The sequence below is a fragment of the Chironomus tepperi genome, unplaced genomic scaffold, assembly GCF_022539635.2.
Source record: "Chironomus tepperi strain 1889 unplaced genomic scaffold, CSIRO-AGI_Ctep_v1 contig_298, whole genome shotgun sequence".
NCBI classification, from domain to species: Eukaryota; Metazoa; Arthropoda; class Insecta; order Diptera; family Chironomidae; genus Chironomus; species Chironomus tepperi.
The window spans coordinates 3,119,527-3,134,170 of record NW_027226420.1 but is presented as its reverse complement, the minus strand read 5'-3'; the positions used below and the strand labels follow the sequence as shown (position 1 = coordinate 3,134,170).

The following is a 14,644-nucleotide window of genomic DNA, read 5'->3' as shown; positions in this document are numbered from 1 at the left end:
TGATCTCCAAACTACCTCTTAGGCTTCATTAATGTAACCCATGGGAGGGTGGTTGACCCACAAATCATCCACCTGTATAACCCCCTGATTAGCCCTCCTTTGTCAGTTTACTTTATGATAAATAACAATAAAACGATCAAATTAAGATAATCAATGCATGAAGTGCCTTCAGAAAATCCCAATCCAATAGTGCTTCCCAGAAACATTGGAACTACTGCATATAATACATTTTTATCAAACTCTGATAAGTTCTTTGTATTTTTTTTTTATAATTATAACTATAATTACTCAAAATAAACATTATTTGTATAATCTAGAAGTTTCTAATTTTATTTTATTACAATTATCAACTGCTGATAAGTAACAATTTTTTAGAGGGTCATAAAAATTAAATAAAATTGATAAGATGATGAATTTAAATTAACTATTTTCATTAATTTTGATGATTATTATGAATTATTTTCGCATTATCAAGCGACAAACAAAATAACGAACTCCTAGGAAAAAAAAATTATCTTGGGGATTTCTTTGTGATTATCAACGTAGTGGGGGGTCGTTCAGTTGTTACGTAAAGCCCTTACGAGAAGGGGTGTTAGTGGGGGCTGAGTTTGCTAGGCCTTAAACCAGTGATGGACAATCTGCTATTTTCAGTGGTAAACCTTGGTGGTTAACCTCGACAGAATTCGAACCTGGCAAACGGTTTATGCCATTTTCGAACTATTTTGGCAGCACACAGGTTGTCATTTATGAGGGGGAGAGCAACAAGTTGATTTTTCACGTTACGTTGTATGCCAGTGGACCTTGGGAAAAGTATAATTATTAATATTTAATCAAGTATAGAAATCAAGGTTGAGGGAAGGTCAACTCCAAACCTCTACCTGTTCCCTGAATTAGACTCACGTTTTGAACTAGTTTCTATCGGCATGCCTTTCATGCTCATTATATTGTGAATTAGTCTGATTAAAAACATTGTATTGTGATAATAGAATATAATACAAATTGTGATAGAGTTAAACGACAAAATTACTATTTTCGTAGCCTTATCAACAAATAATCTGAAATTCTGTATTATGATTAATTCCGAATAATCGTTTACAACAGACCTACTGTCTTGTACGAACTACAAGGTATTCTAATAGAGCACACTCATGAGGGTTGCTCTTAGTTTACTCTGCTCTTATGAACACGCTCTTTGTCTACTAGTAGTATACCCGAAAACTGCTGGCATGTGCATCTAAAATACAGGAAATTCAAGCCTGCGGTTCTTGACCAAACCCAACTGTATTATCATCATTCTGAGTAATTCAGGACAATTTATCATCTAATTATCCAAAAAAAATGCTACAACAATGTAAAATCTAAAAGTAGAACAATAATGTCATCCTATCATTTAAATAACAAGAAATAAACCAGTCTAGAATTACAAAGTAAACTTCCTTTATTCACTGATTTCAAAGAACTACGAGTATTATGTCATTAAAACTCAATTTGCGACCTCCATCTCATCCAATTAAAGCCAGATGAAAGTCTTAATAATCATCGACATTCATCGTTAAAGTATTTTCCGATAATCCCATTCGCATAGGCCTTGGCTTGCTGAGTATATTTGTCCTGACAAAAACGATAATTTTCATTGACATAAAGACTATAAAGCAGCAAAAGACAACGATAAGTGTCATTTCAAAAAGTGTGCCATTTCTGACTTGAATATTTTGTGTCTCGTTGCTTTTAACAGCACGAAGTGCTTCATTTGTGGCTATCATTGACACTTGATTATCAATACGCTTCTCGAGTGCTGTTAGACGGTCCTCAACATTACTCCGATATTGAGATTCTTTGGTCAATTGACCGACAATTTCATTCATTTTATCACGAATATCGGTGATATTAGATTGATTTGGTGATAGTGGCTCGACAATGCTGTCATCACCGTCAACATGTCGACAATAAATTCCATGAATATTTGATCGATGCTCTTCAATTGATGACTGTATAAGTGTTACACGATATGCACGCATTATTTTAATTAACTTGATAAGATAGCTACATGTCCATTTATTATTTGTCAAATCAATTTTCTCAAGTAATGCAAATGTATTATGTGCAGCATCAATGTTGGACAATTCAATTAATTCATTGCCGGATACATCGAGGTATGTTAGACTATTCATGGAAAATATCATTTGCATATCAAAACTTCCTAAATTATTATCGGAAATGTCCAACACTCTGACATTTGTTTGATGCGAGAACGTTCCAAATTGAATATTTGATATGTTTGTCGATTTAAGTCCCAATGTTGACAGATTCTTTAATTTTGCAAATGTTGAAATATTTAATGGTCCAATTGAGTTCCTCGAAATGTCGAGCGTTGTCAAATTCTCCAATTTCATTATCGCATCTATCATGGCTGTATTCAAAGAATTATTTATAAGCTTTAATGAACTTAATGAATTAGCAGTTGATAAATCTAGTGAATCAAATTTCACATTTTGCGCAGTAAATCCAACTAAATTATCAGTTAATTTGACGGTCTTTAAATTATCACAATCTGACACATCGAGGTGGTTAATCATGCATTCGCCAAGGTCTAGTTCCTTTAAATTTTCATTACTTTTAAGCTCAATAAGGACAAACTTAAAAGTTGATCTGCATTCAAATTTTGTCAATTTATTGCTGACTAAATTGATTGTTGGAAATTGCGGAATCAGAAAGCCATCACGAGCACCACTCCAACTGGATGTCGTCAACTTCACTTGATCAAATCTCTCAACTTCATTGTTGTTCATTTGCAGGTTATTGAAGAATTTAAAGAAGCTCACAAATGCGACATCCTTAATCTTATTGAATGACAAGTTAATTCTGTCAATTTCACATCCAGTAAAGGCACTTTCATCCACAGAATCGATTATATTATTTGACAAATCCAATAACTTTATTTTTTTATTTGCAAAGACTTTTGTAGTCAGCGACTGGATTTGATTGAAGGACAAATTGATCAGGTCCATTCCAACAAAATTGACCAACGATGATGACGTCATTGTGCTAAGCCTCAAGTTACTTCCATCTAGTGATTTTAAACTCGAATAATCTCTAAACGCACGGTCCGGAAATTCTGATAAGTTTGACTGATTAAATGATATTGAAATGATGTTCATAGCATTGATTGATTGTGCAGCTATTGCAGTCTTCATGTCATCCAATGAATTGACATTCGTAAATGTGCATTTATATCGCATTGAATTTGAATATAATCGATCGGAACCGAAAAATAAACGAGTATCTCTTACACATGACACGGATGCCTCTTCCTGTACACTAGCCGATATCATAAATGTCAATAAAATTAAAACTTTTAATGCTCGACACTTCATTGCTTATTTTTTATTTAAATTCTCGACTTTTTTTGTTTCTTTATCTTTAAATAAATTAATTTATTTATTTTTTTAACTTTTCGCTTCCTCGAGCAAGCTGTGTCGCTAGATTGAGACTGAGATGAAAATTGAAATTTTAATGTTCTTTTAAATATAATTATTATTATTCTCTTTTATTAATCCAGAGCAATCGCATAGGGCGGGTGCTGTAATAAAAATAAATGAATGTTAGCTGCTGTTTTGAGAATTCTTTGTTTTGAGTAGATTGTCAATTTGTCTGCTTTTAGGGAGATATGACATGATTTTAGCTTTGATTGGTTTATAGCAAGTCTATAGTAAATATACGACTTCCAATATACATTCTCGATCATATAGTGCCTCACATCTGATTTTTCAGCATTAATTTATCAAAAACAGTCAATCTTATGATTAATTGGGCGCAGAGAGGTGGAATATGACGCTCCTTACTCGGCAACGTAACGGTATCTTATCGACCACGTTGTGCAGCCCGAAAACATTGAAGTTTGGTCATAATCGATGTCTAGTTAAGATCAGTTTTATTTACAATATTGCAAAATTTCAGAATTTTGACTATGTTACTCTAATAATGTTCCGCGACACACAACAATCCCAGAAGACACGAAGTAGAATTGGCAACAAATCCGGCCCCAAGACAGATTCACACTAGCCTTAGCCGGATTTTTTGCTGTGTGTCTTTCGGGAATGTCTCGAAAAGCTTAACTACTTGGTAAAAATGAAAAGTTTTGGATTTTCTGTAGGGTTGCTCCAGTTTGTCCGAAATTGCAGGTATGCAGCCTTAGACAATCTTTAAAGTACAACTAAAATGCAGGTAATGTAGATCTGCGGTTCTTGGCCAAACCCAAATGTTCTGTCTAAAAAAGAACTTCTTTACTAAAGAAGGGATCCCGAGCTGCACAATCTAGTCGCTAAGGCGCAGTTTGGTCGTCATGTATTAGCAAGAAATAATGAAATTTGCAACTTCGTGTTGTTCTGTAATTTTAGTTGGTCGTGAAGAGGGGAATAAGGGCTCTAAATGCCTCTGCTTACATCATGTACATCACTAATCTCAAAAATGCGTCTATCTCAACTCCAGCCCGCATCAATTGCCCCTATAACTTAATATTATTTTTTAAATCATTCTTAACACGACAGAAAATTTCTCATATTAGAGTTGAATATTCACTCTCACTGAGTAACGTATAGATAAGAAGTTTGAGACATAAAAAAAAATTGTCGTATTTATTTTAAAATAAAAAAATATTTTTAATGGGAATGTTGAAGCTAAAGTTATCAGTCTCATTCCTAGATTTATTTATTTGTTGACATTATCGTGTTTTTTGAATGATTTAAATGCAAAATTTTACTTGTACGTAAACATTACGTGTGTCATAAATGTTTGGGTTTATACCTCGTTTTTTAATGATGATGTGTCTGGAGTTCCTTCAAGTGTTTGCAGTGTTTTTGATGAATTTTTGAGTAAATTTGAGATTTTTGTTTACAAATTACATAAAATGAGTAAAATTTGATATTTTCAATGCCATTCATCATGCCACGCGTGTTTCATAAAATTTTCATTAATTCCAAATTTTCCCATACCTAATGTCGAAAAGATTGTTATGAGTAATTAAAGACACACAGCAATTCTTTATAAATTATATCCTATGAAAATTAGATAATAAATGAGAATACGATGAGTTATGGTACGAGCACTTAATTTGGAATTAATTGCATTAGTTATTGAGAATGCTTGTATATAGATTTTTGTGGCCAGTCGTGCTCTCATAAATGATTGAAGATCGTATCATCATGACAAATGTGTGTGATATAAATATAAGCATCAGCAACACAAGCGTTGAATTATGATTAGTTGAAGGAAGTGAGGAAGAAAGTTGTTTAATCGGAAAAAATTATCAAATAAAAGTTTGGTTGCAAGGGATGGACACTCGAAAATGGAGATTGTTATTTTCGAAAATTGAGCTTATGATTTTTGATTTTCGAAAGTGAAATCCTTAGTTTTCGAAAGTGAAATCTTTGATTTTCGAAAGTGAAATCCTTGATTTTCGAAAGTGAAATCTTTGATTTTCGAAAGTGAAATCCTTGATTTTCGAAAGTGAAATTTTTGATTTTCGAAAGTGAAATCCTTGATTTTCGAAAGTGAAAGGTATTATATTCAAAAGTGAAATTCTTTAATTTTCGAAAGTGAAATCTTTAATTTTCGAAAGTGAAATTTTTGATTTTCGAAAGTGAAATTCTTGATTTTCGAAAGTGAAATTCTTGATTTTCGAAAGTGAAATTCTTGATTTTCGAAAGTGAAATTCTTGTTTTTCGAAAGTGAAGTTCTTGATTTTCGAAAGTGAAGTTTTTAATTTTCGAAAGTGAAATTTTAAATTTTCGAAAGTAAAATCTTTGATTTTCGAAAATTCTTTTGACTTTTGCAACAATTTATGCTCAAATTCTCAAGTTTATGTACCTTAAGAACCTCAACATCCATCCCAGCTGTACCCAGCAACACCCAATCATATCATTAAGTAACACAAGAATAAAAATGACAAAATTGATGAAAAAGGAGATTGCTAAGCTAAATGGGGAATCATAAACTCATTATTTATGACAAAACGTAAGCCATATGACATAAATCCCTAATTAACAGCACATCACACCTCATAAAACTTTTCACATCTTCTTTATTTCACTTCTTATTTTTTTTACACGTTATCGCTCCTTTTAGTCTCCCTTTCAACAACATTTTCACCTTTCGCATACACATTATATACACTTACTTACTTACTTATTATTATTAGGATTATATAGCTATTCGAAAAAAAAAAATATAGCGATAAAATTGTCACACCATATTTCGTGTTAAATTATTATCGTTATACGATATATATATTTACGTTACATATTTGACTTATGATCTTCGAACGTGTCAAGATATTTTCATTTCTACGAGCTTTCCAATTCCTTACTGTTTTTTTTTCACACTTTTATGTATACACGATGAGTGTGCGATTAACTAACGTAGTAGAAAAAAAAGGTAAGTCTAAATGGATGTTTGTGAATGTGATGGAGAAACTTTTTTTTTATGCCTGAGAGGAAATAATGTGTATGAATAATGGAAGGAAAGTCTGCAATTGAATTTCGAGAAAAAAATATTCTTTACTTTCAACAATGTTATATATATATTTTTTGAGATTAGCATCTCTATGTGGTGCTGACGATGATGATGATGATTATGCTTTTAAAGGTTTTGCATTTCATTAGCATAATTCTTAAAAAGATCTTTTATGTTTTATAAAGATTCAGGCGATTTGTTAACAGTTGCTTGCTCTCTCACTCTCTCTTACTCTAACTTTATCTCCGAGTTAAATTTAAGTGAAAAACTATCGTATTGGAGTGGAATTTTTTATAGCACCTTTTTTGGTTATGTTCTTGTGATGTTTATGGCAGGTTTGGTGTCTTAGAGGTAGTTGTTGAGTTTTTCTACGTTTTAAAGTGAATTTCATTAGTTGCCATTGTATTTTTTTAAGGATTAATCACAAATTTCCGATTCATTCCTCTATTTTCTGGAACAAATTTGAATTTTTGGAGAAATATGTAGACTTGCTTTGAATATGCTATCTATTCTCGACATTCAATTGCAGTGTTGCTCAATCTGTCCGCCAAAGCACTTTGAAATGCTTTGAGTTGCACGCCGTGTGCGATTTCTGTCTTGGCTTACCATCAAGATGTGCCATGACACGAAAAAAGCTTGGACAGCACTTGATTATCAAGTTAGGAGCCCCTATCCTGAGTTAGAAATTTTAGTTTGATTTGTTAATTCAGTGGTTGCTGTCAAAAATGACGGAAGTGTACACAATGAAATTTGTGGTCAAAATCCTCCATCATTGGGAAAATTCTTCAACTTCCGTTTTTTTTTTTCGACGTTCAAACCCGAATATGGTAATTCTCAAATTGTCACTGTCAATATGAACTAGAATCATCCGTTCCTTTGTCATCAAGGCACCTCACGTCATTTTGATATTCTGTGGTCAACACGGCATTTGCGACGTAGATGTGATCTACCGCAGAAGTTTCTACAATTTGCCATAGTTTTCGAGACAAAATTCGCTAACGACCCTCATTGCCGCAATTTGAGTTCGTCGAAAGTATGATCTGTCTTTTGAAAACTTCTAAATAAGTTTTCTCAATATTCAATTTGCAGTCATTTTGAAATGGCCTCTCAAAAATCCTCAAGGCTACAATCACTCCCTTGTTGTGTTAGGAATTAGGTTAGGTTAATTATTAGCACTATTGCTGTCTATCATTTGTGAAACTTTAGGTTTTAAATAATGCGCTTTATCCACAAAATCCCCTGCAACTTTCCCAACATATCTAAAATTCTTTCATTTCAGACATGCAAAAAAAGAAAAATATGCTGAGCTTTTCAAAAAAATCATAAAAAAAAGAAAAAAAGAAGTCATTCTTTAAATATTGCACAACATAATTCTTAGCGTCTTGTCTTGCATTCATCTGCTATTTCATATCATATTGCACATAAAAGTAGAATATTCGCTTTTACCTTTTTATCTCTCTCTCTCCATTCTGTTCATTCTCATTTCAATTCAGTTCACTCAATTCATTCATCCGCTCAGATAACTTTCATTCATCCATTAGCAAAAAAAAAAAAATGAGAAGATGAATGTTCTGCATTGAATCAAGATGAAAATTTCTGCTACAATTGCTAAAAGATTCTTTTTTTTTCATAAAAGATTTCCTTCATCGTCAACTATTTCTCGACTTCAATATTTATTTTCTCGACTATAATAATGTGCTCATACAAAAAAAAAAAAAGCTTAAAGGAAGACGAAATATCGATGAAACAAATTTTTCAATTGTGGCAATTTAACGTGCATTTGAAATGGATGTTGCATCACTTCTCTTTGTTGTTGTTGTTGTAATGAATACACGAAATTGTTCAAGTTTATTTGATTTATTTTCTCATTTCATTTCATATCATGTACATGAACATACACATGACATTCTTGTAAAGATTAGGGTTTCATGTGGACATTAAGATGGATTGATGCAGTTTTTTGAAAATGACTTTAGATGAGTTTTAAGTGTTTGAAGTTGGATATAATCGGGGATACACATTGGAAGCAATGGATGGGCAACTTGAAATTTCAGTTGGAATGAACTTCAGTGGAGCTTAATGTGGATGAGTGATGATTGCTTGACGAAATTGGTGAATTTTGTTCAATTTTCAGTCAAATTCGACAGTTTCTAAAAAGGATGAAATAGCGGACTTTAGGAAGACATTTCCTGAAATACCACAAGATGACTAATTGATCACGTCAGTCTGGATCCCAATTCAAACTGAATCAGGCATCAAGTAGTTGTTAAGCTGACCAAGAGTCGGATAATTGAACGATTAACCAATTTATGCAATGCGGGTTAATAACTGATCAATGCAATTTTGAATGGGATTCCTGTAGTTCAGGGTCACGTCAGCCTGATACCAAATTTCAACTGAATCCGGCATCAAGTTAGAGTCAAGCCAATAAGTAGTCGCATTATTGACCGATTTTAGCTCTGTGGATTAGTAGCAAATAAATGAGATTTTTAATGGGATTCCTGGAGAGGGCTAACAACAGTGTATATGCTGATGCCAGAGTCACATCTGATTGGTAGCGGTTTTAAACTGAATCCAGTATTTAGTTAGAGTCAAGCCAACCTGGAGCTGGATTTTTGACCGATTAACCAATTTACAGTATGCGGGTTAATAGCTGACCGATTAAATTTTGAATGGAATTCTTGTAATGGGTTAAGAATGGTTTATCATAGGAACTGCAGTAGTCAGAAAAGAAAGAAGAGGGAATACACATATGATTTATATATGACACATTGTCATACAGTCAAGTTGCCCCCAATAGCTCAGTGGGAAGAACATTCGAACTGAAATCGTAGAACATGAGTTCGAATCCCACTCGAGATTCCATTATTCGAAAATCATCCATTTTCTGTTAAATCAACAATATCCAACTGAAATTCGACCCCCAAACATATCCGACATACCATTTCATTTCACAAAGCAACATCCTCTCTCCTTTAATATATAAAAGAATCTCAATTTTCAATTTTTCCAATTTTTTTTCACTGCACTTCGCAAACTACTTTGATGCAATGAAATTGGTTGTGTTCATCATCATCAACATCATGTTGAGTTTCTGATATACAATTGCAATAAAAGGGAATTCAATTTTTCAATTAGTGTATCGAGTAAATGTTGAATGACTTTTAAGAGCTTGTAAAAAAATAGTTCCTTTTTTGTGCACAAACAGAGAGAAGATGAAAGGGCAGGGAGACTTTCACAAGTGCAGTAAATAATGAAAAAAAAGGAATTTTTTGTGCTGCAGTTCTGTTCGTAAATTGAAAATCAATATGATGAAAAGCGGTTAGCTTGAAAAGAAATTTCTGAGAATTTGGTAAGTGCAGTTTTAGAGACTGGGAGATTACCGTTGTGAATTCAATGAAAAATTAATCTGATATAGCTTTGATACAGCTATAAATTGTCTTTGATATTGAGCTATACATGAAAGTATCAACTAATGACTGATGTTGACCTGATTATCATATATTGAAATCTTTTATGTACATACACAGAAGGAAGTACTCTTGGGATAGAGATGTTCATGTTTTAGCATGAAAAGAGGATTGAACAGGGATGTAAGCAGGGGCTGGTTCTTCTGTTGATGGTACAGAACGGTATGGGATGCTAGGTCATGGGTAAAGGTACAATACTGGTGCGATACATTGGTACAACTGGTTTAATAAAGTGTTTTACCATGACGTTGCTACGATTCCATATTATTAGTGTACCAATTACGTACCATCACACCGCTATACCTTACCGCCGGTGCACAATTGGTACACTCTTCATATTTCAATTTTCGAGGGATTTACGAGACAAAAATTCTAACTGACCTCCTTACCTAAGGTTAACATTCGGAAACATTCGAAAATTTGAAGTTATGTAGCCCCACTCTATTCCCTTATCTGTTTAAGCAATACATAATTTACGAACAATCCCTTCCTGGCAACATCCCAGGAACAAAAGCTGTGTGACATTCCATCAGCTAACTTAAGCTCATATGTAGTGATTCCTGAAGTCTAGGTCTCGTCGAGATTCACAAGATCGAGATAGAGAAGTTTTAGACCTGGAATTAAGGACCCTAAGCCATAAGGAGTCATTCACTTATTAAGCTCGCATTTTAGAAGGAAAATTTGCACCCTGGAATGCTGCATGGGTGGGAGTATGGAGGAAGATGAACCCTTAATCCAAAAACTGACACGACATCCCAATGACTTCCACATTGACAACAATGCCACTCATATCATCAGATATATTGCAATGACATAAACAGCATGAATCTTGTATGAATCTTATAAAAGGTTACCAATGGCAACGCAACTTGAAACTTTTACTGAAACTACAAGAAACTATATATTTATTACACCATAAATTAACTGCAAATATTGAAAGAAAATTGATGACAATTTCCTTCTGTTCCATTGCAATTGCAAAAATTACTACTGCACATAGTGGGGATGTACATCAGTCAGTTAATGATTCCCTTCAATTTATTTGTAATTTTTCATCATGTTCTCTAATCAACTTTCAATTTGTAGTCTTTCCTATAATATAATTAAATAAAATTACAACAAAAAAAAAGATAATGAAGATGATGAAGAAGCAGCAAGACAGATAATAATGATGATAATAGCAATTCCAATGGCAATAAATGTAAACATGATGAAGACTAATTATGATCACGATATAATCAACTGATTTCAAATCAGATTAATGAGAATAAATTTAAATATTTATAGACGATGTGATAAAGTCAAGTGGTCATCTTGGATTGAGTATGTCTGTGTCTAATTGGCTTTATGGTTAAGGATTGCTAATAAATGATGGCTTTGAAAATGATTCAATTTATGATTTTTATTTAATTTCTTTAGAGACGGTTGATTGATATACTTTGGGTTATAGATATAGACAACACTGTACATTTGAGGGTATAGATTAGGAATACTCTGCTCAGATACCATTAAGGGCTCCCGAGTAATCTTGGTTTCGGTCTCGAGAATTTGGCCGAGACTTAGATTAGATTGGCATGGCTTTCCGGGTAGTCTCGGTCTCGGAATCAGTCTCGGGAATTTGTCGAGACCGTGACTTCGGGAAGCCTTATGTACTAGGCACAGTATATCCAAAGTATATCAAGTCAACGCTCCTTATCTTTAGATTTACATCATTTTTATCGATAAAAAATTATCCTTTTATACATAACAAATGCAGCACCCGCAAACAAAGCTACACAAATAATTAGAACAATCCACGAGTTGGTGTTATTGTGATTTGACATTTTTTCCAAATTTGCTCTCAATTGAACATTATTTTCTTCAATAATAGCTATATGCTTATTAATAGAAGTAATATTTTCCTTTAATTCATTGATTGCAGCTTGAATCTCTTCTAAATTCTCAAAATCTTTATCAATATTATCAATTTTGTCACTTGTGGAACTTTCAGGATCCAAGCACTTAGATTTGACATGTCTTATGATGTATTTAGTCAAAGACACAACACCTTCAGATCTCATGTTGATGCATCGATTTGAGTCCAGATACAGCCACGTAAGCTTCGATAAGTTGTCAAAAATAGTCGGTCCAATAATTAAAATCTTATTATTCCAAAAAGACACCAATTGTAGGTCTGGATTGTAGTCAAACAAATCATTTTCAAGTATTTGAATATCATTGTCCATAAATCCACAGTAAACCAATTTTGGAAATGGCTTCATATCCGATTGATGAATCTCTTTAACTCTTCCGTACACAATGTCAATATTTTTAAGATTTTTGAAAAATTTATCTAAATTTTTTGGGATATACTGAACGTTTTTTCCATTTGAATGAAAACCAATCATTTGATCATATTCTTTTAAGCTTTCATGATAGCCATTTACTGATTCAACTACTGCTGCTTCCGGTGAAATAATATTAAGCTCATTTCTGACATGACAACGATAAATCTTTCCCAAAATTGCATAGGTAAAGTCATTGTTGAAGTCACATTGAATATTAACTGATGATGATGAATTGATGAGGATGAGAAGGCACAGCAATAAGCTACAAATATTAAAAATTAATTATTGTCTTTGGAATTTTCAGGAATAGCACGAATAAAACAATTTAATCCAAAATCCGAAAATTTCATGTTTCTAGATTTAAAACGATTCCAGGATCATGTCAGAGTCATGCGGGTCTGGCATCGGATTTTGGATCAATTAACCGATGTATGCCGCTAGCGACACAAATGAAGAAGACTTCTCCACAAAACTTTGAAGGCTCAACTAAACCACTTTTATCAACACCAAATGGAAGCCGCCTCCGTTTGGCATCCATATGGCTGACAATGGAAGCCGCCGTCTAAATTTGACAGCCACGTAAAAACCATGCTATTCGAGTTTACTCACCAAAATTTAATCATCAAACTAGGGTCGAACATTTTTTAAAAAATTCACTTTATTCTATGACTTAAAACATCAAATGTGTAGATTAAACTGAGAAATTCAATAATCAAGCTGATATACTTATGTGGCTTTTTTTGACCTTATCTCATTATATTCCTTAATTGAAAAATACACATGCTGAAAGTGACAATGGAAATAATACAATATTCAATTGATGATAATATATTTGAAATTTCGACATTTTTCAGAATTAAGAAGGGCATTGGGTGTATTCAGGAGGTGTATTTTCCCATGAGGTCAAGTGTCAACAGGAGTGTCACCTGTCATTGTTTGAATCAAATGCTGTCGAAACACGACTCACAGTCTCTCTTTGTAGACTAAAGTCAATAAGCTGATAATAGCACTTTAATGGAGTAGTGCTGATCGATTCCTCTATAAACTGTAGGTCTACTGAGTGCAGTGGTCTGAAGCACCTCACTAGTTAAACAATCAGTAGCCGCAAAACGCCCTAGCGCACCTCTGGATCTCAATATAAATATAATACATAGTTGAGATAAAATATTCAATTTGCAGTATTCATAAGCTAATCTCACACCCAAACAAATTTAAAGCAAAAATTGTCACAACGCATTACTTTTTCATAATTAGCATATTTACGCCTAATAAGATTACAAACTCATTTATTATACCAAAAAAAAAAAACGAAAGTCTTCTTCTTTTAACGGCATTTCATCGTTTTAAATTTCCACATCATCCATCTGATCATTAATATTATTTAGCACAACAATTTCATGCGTGTCTGTGTCACAAATAATTCTCCCTTCATCATCATCATCATCAAGCATTCACTCTTCATATTCATTGTTAATCCTCTTTGAATCTCCTTGACCTCCTCAATTTGAATAAATATATAAAAATAAATTCCCACCAACAACTTTATATCCATCTACATCATTAAAGTGCCATCAATATTCTTTCTATCCTTTTTTTCCTTCTCTGTGTCTTCCTTAAAAATAGACAGAATGGAATGAAGCCCACTTAAATTGCTTTCTAGGATGAATCGTGACAGAGTATGATAGTCATCATGTCCCTAAGCAGCCGTAAGGATAAGACATAGAACAGCAGGGATGCCTTAATTAATTTAATCATGTTTTATGTCTTTTCTGTTCTGCCATCAAAACTGTATGCCTCTATCCATTAATGAAATGTTTAATGAATTTATAAGTATTTGACTTAGATGATGATGACGATGATGCTTGTCAAGGACATAAAATAAAGCCTTTTTTTGTTATTATTTCTGAGCTTGTTTTATTGCTTTTTGAAGTTGAACTAACTGTAGTTGGACTACAGCTAGGCTACAACTGGACTTACTGCATCTGAAGATCTCATACAAAATAATTAATTGATGCATATCCTTACCACCCTATCCACATTACCTACACAAACAATAAGAAAAATAAGTCATAAATCACTGATTTTGAAAGGTGTTATATGCTCATACCACACCTTGTGGAAATAGTTTTTGTGGATTTTATTATACCTCAACCGCAATTTAAAATTTAATATTAAGAAATTCATTTTACAGTTATGTGTCTAATTCTAAACATCATGTTGCGGCAATGAATGTGTAGAATAAAATTTTAATGTGTTTTTGGAATTGAACTCAATTTTTTTGAGATTTCTTGAGCGGCTGCGGTTGATTTTGTATTTTTGACACGGCTATATGATGGT

At 33.1% G+C, this 14,644-nt stretch overlaps 1 protein-coding gene and 1 long non-coding RNA gene across 2 annotated transcripts; one reads left to right on the top strand and one right to left on the bottom strand.

The window, feature by feature from the left end:
• Positions 1-1,415: 1,415 nt before the first annotated feature.
• On the bottom strand, positions 1,416-3,479 carry LOC139092166 (toll-like receptor 7). The gene has a single exon (XM_070642485.1). It carries the CDS (start codon positions 3,372-3,374, stop codon positions 1,530-1,532), a length of 1,845 nt encoding a protein of 614 aa, XP_070498586.1. The 5' UTR covers positions 3,375-3,479; the 3' UTR covers positions 1,416-1,529.
• A 2,438-nt stretch (positions 3,480-5,917) lies between these two features.
• LOC139092393 (uncharacterized) lies at positions 5,918-14,209 on the top strand. The gene is made up of 2 exons (XR_011544584.1): positions 5,918-6,012; positions 13,931-14,209. It is a non-coding gene; the product is annotated as an uncharacterized lncRNA (long non-coding RNA).
• Positions 14,210-14,644: the final 435 nt, after the last annotated feature.

Bases quoted from the DNA above. Each gene is read 5' to 3' on its own strand.
- LOC139092166 (XM_070642485.1), bottom strand. From the start codon at position 3,374: ATGAAGTGTCGAGCATTAAAAGTTTTAATTTTATTGACATTTATGATA.